This window comes from Gekko japonicus, unplaced genomic scaffold (genome assembly GCF_001447785.1).
Source record: "Gekko japonicus isolate JY-2015 unplaced genomic scaffold, Gekko_japonicus_V1.1 scaffold1305, whole genome shotgun sequence".
NCBI lineage: Eukaryota > Metazoa > Chordata > Lepidosauria > Squamata > Gekkonidae > Gekko > Gekko japonicus.
The window spans coordinates 223,128-226,457 of NW_015170318.1; the positions used below are offsets into that span (position 1 = coordinate 223,128).

The 3,330-nt window shown below is 56.1% G+C and overlaps 1 protein-coding gene across 1 annotated transcript in view; it reads left to right on the forward strand.

The window, feature by feature from the left end:
* Positions 1 to 3,330, forward strand: part of TMEM55B (transmembrane protein 55B) — a 12,039-nt gene that overhangs the window by 6,862 nt on the left and 1,847 nt on the right. The window contains exons 5-6 of the mRNA XM_015418038.1: positions 2,191 to 2,243; positions 2,564 to 2,654. Coding sequence (XP_015273524.1) covers positions 2,191 to 2,243; positions 2,564 to 2,654 — 144 coding nt within the window. The remainder of the gene's footprint in view (positions 1 to 2,190; positions 2,244 to 2,563; positions 2,655 to 3,330) is intronic.

Here is a 3,330-nt window from a genome sequence, read left to right on the forward strand (position 1 = left end):
GTGGTGGCGGCTACAAGCATGGACGGCTTCAAAAGGGAATTAGATAAGCATATGGAGCAGAGGTCCATCAGTGGCTCTTAGCCACAAGGTATAGATAGGGGCTCTGGGGCAAGTGAAGCTCTGTCTTCTTGGTGCTTGGGGGGGGGTCAACAGTGGGAGGGCTTCTAATGTCCTCGCCCCACTGCTGGACCTCCTGGTGGCACCTGGTATTTCTGGCCACTGTGTGACACAGAGTGTCGGACTGGATGGGCCTTTGGCCTGATCCAACATTGGCATCTCTTGTGTGACTTTACTTTGTGACTGTCGGGGAAGCGTGAAAGTTTTGGGGAAGGCTGTTTGGGTCGTCACCATCCATAGGCCGGAACATCCACTGTGTGTTCCTGTAACATCAACTGACTTCTGATGATCTGAGCTTTCAGTTTTGAAAGGGGGAGAGTTTCTAGACGTCAGCACGTGAATTACAGGGCCAAGGAGAGGGGAGCCTGGGAAAGAAGTCTGTGATGAACGCCACCAGGAAGCCTTCTGACTGGAAGCGGCCCCCGAGCCCACCACTATGCTTGGAAGAGGGGGTGCCGCTTTCGCTTGGCACCCCTGAGGACAAGGCACCTGGTTCGTTGAGTGATGCAAACGGAGGTTGCCTGTGATTTGGGAAGGAAGAAGCCCTTCCACCAAGCCCCAAGGGACTGTTGCTAGGCAGGCCAGCAAAGCAGTTGGGTGTGGCCTCATGGAAGCAGGGGGGAAAGGCAGAGCACGAGATGCTTGTTTCAAAAAGGGAAGGCGATTTGGGGGTGGGTGCAGGGAGGGATAAGGGCTCTCTGGCTGAGACAAGGCAATCAACAGGTCCGGATCGGAAATGCTGGGGACTTTGAGTGGGAAGGGACTCTGTGGGCTGAGACCGTACCGGGGACAGGCAGGCAGAGATCTTGATTTTGGGTTGGGGAGAGGGGGTTGTACTGACGTCCTTCCGAAGCGGGCCGGGAGGGCCCTTTCATCTTCCCTTCTCTCCTTCTCGCAGCAAAAGGATTATTAACTTGGGCCCCGTGCATCCGGGCCCTTTGAGCCCCGAGCCCCAGCCCGTTGGCGTGCGCGTCATCTGCGGCCACTGCAAAAACAGTTTCCTGGTAAGGATTCGGGGGACGGCTGTGGGTCTCGGGAACTTCGAGCGCTCCCCGCGGCTGTGGGTGGGGTGTGGAAAGCACATTAGAGTTGCTGTCGGCTGGGGCCTCCGATCACTTCCTTAACAATGGCTCTGAATGCCCAGATGACCGACGCAGTGACACCTGAGGACGCTTGGACTTTGCCGAGGGAGAGCTGGAGTCACGGCTCTGTTATACTCCCTTGCCAGCCAGGAGGAAGAGCATAAGGAAACCCTTGCTGGATCAGACCAAGGGGCCACATCTTGAGAGCCAGTTTGGTGTAGTGGTTAAGTGTGCGGTTTCTAATCTGGGAGAGCCGGGTTTGATTCCCCACTCCTCCACATGCAGCTGCTGGATGACTTTGGGCAAGCCACAGTTCTGTCAGAGCTGTTCTCTCGAGGACAGTTCTGGAAAGAGCTCTCTCAGCCCCACCCACCTCCCAGGGTATCTGTTGTGGGGAGGGGAAGGGAAAGGAGTTTGTGAGCCGCTCTGAGACACCTTTGGGTAGTGAAGGGCGGGGTATAAATCCAATCTCTTCTTCTTCTTCACATCTTGTGTCCCAAGTCTCTCCTTTTGAGGCCACCCTTCCACGTGGCCGGTTTTTAAAAGGGTACAGACTCTGAACTTGGAGCGGGTGCTCTTCCCCTGACTGGCAAGGATCCCTGCCTTTTCTAGGAAGGCCATTCTGCTGGGTGGGATGATCCTCTCCTCTTGCCTGGAGAGGGAAGGGCAGCAGAAAAGCCCAGCCCCAAGCAAGACTTGGGGGAGGGGTCAGTGATTCCGCACACTAAGCAAGCCAGAGCAGAAGTGGCAGCCTGACATGTCCGGTACAAAACAGGAGGTGGGCAGGTTATGAATCCGCTTGGAAGCACGCGGAGGGGGTGCCGTGATGCCAATCCCCGCCTCCTGGAGTTCCTTTGCAAGGCATGATTTTAACCCCTTTGTTGGGGGCCTCGGGTCGATGGGTGAATCCGTCTGGACCAGTGGCAGCCTCGGGGCTTGGGCGAAGTGTCTTCTGGCTCCGATTGACTCGCTTCTCTCCCCCTCTCCCCAGTGGACAGAGTTCACGGACCGCACCTTAGCCCGATGTCCGCACTGCCGTAAAGTGTGAGTTTGCCCATTCCGGCTTGATCAGCAACGCAAAGTGGGGATCTCCCCAGAAAGACGTTAAGACTATCTGAAGGAGGGGGGGGGGGCAGTTATATAAAAACGTAGCAAGTTGCTTTCTGGGAACGTGGGGGTGTGGCTTAGTGTCAGCTGAGAAGAGGGATGGGGCTTCAGAGTAGGGTGGCTGGAGCAGGGGGGGGTCCTTTTTTTGGTGGTGGGGAGGGGGGCTCCCGCTGCTGCACACCCCCTGTCCCCCTTGACGGCTGGGGAGGCCTCGGGAAGACTGACCAGGGCTCTACTCTCCTCCTCTCCTCCCCCAGCTCTTCCATTGGGCGCCGCTACCCCCGGAAACGCTGCTTTTGCTGCTTCCTGCTGGGCCTCGTGATGGCCGTGACGGCAACGGGCCTCGCGGTGAGTAGGCGCTATGATGGGAAAGCCCAGCCAGGTTTTTACTTTCCCGCGCTGAGCATTTTGAGGCTCACTAATGTAGAGTTGCCGTGGCCCGGAGCAACTTTGCTGTGCGTCCTTGGATGACCGCTCCAACTAGCTGCACTTGGGTTTTGCCCCAAAGTCCATCAGTGTGTAACTCCTGTCTCTTTCTGCCTGTACAAGTACGAGAGCCCAGCCGAAAGAGGATTATCCGGCGTAGCCACAGACGCAGGCAGTGCAACACAGCTTATGCTAGGAGGACCCCTAATCTTGGGTCTACAGCAGGGGTGTCAGACTTCCGGCCTGTGGGCCAGAAGTGGCTCGTCCAGGGCTCTTATCCAGACCGTGAGTCGCTGGTCATTACCATCATTGCCAGACGACACAGGTTGGGCATTATGTCTCTGTATACTGACCCAGAGATAGTAATTGGCAGTGGAAGCGGGAGGGTGCGCATTAGGGAGACACTTTAAGGAAACACTGGAAGAGCGCTGAATAAAGTTTATATCTCTGGTACCTGGCATTATATTTTATGGTATACGTGGCCCAGCCCAACGAAGTGACATTTATGTCAGATCTGGCCCTCATAACAAATGAGTTTGACACCTCGTGTCTATGGGCTTAGAGAACCCAGGAATCAGAATGCTGTTGGATCATGTTG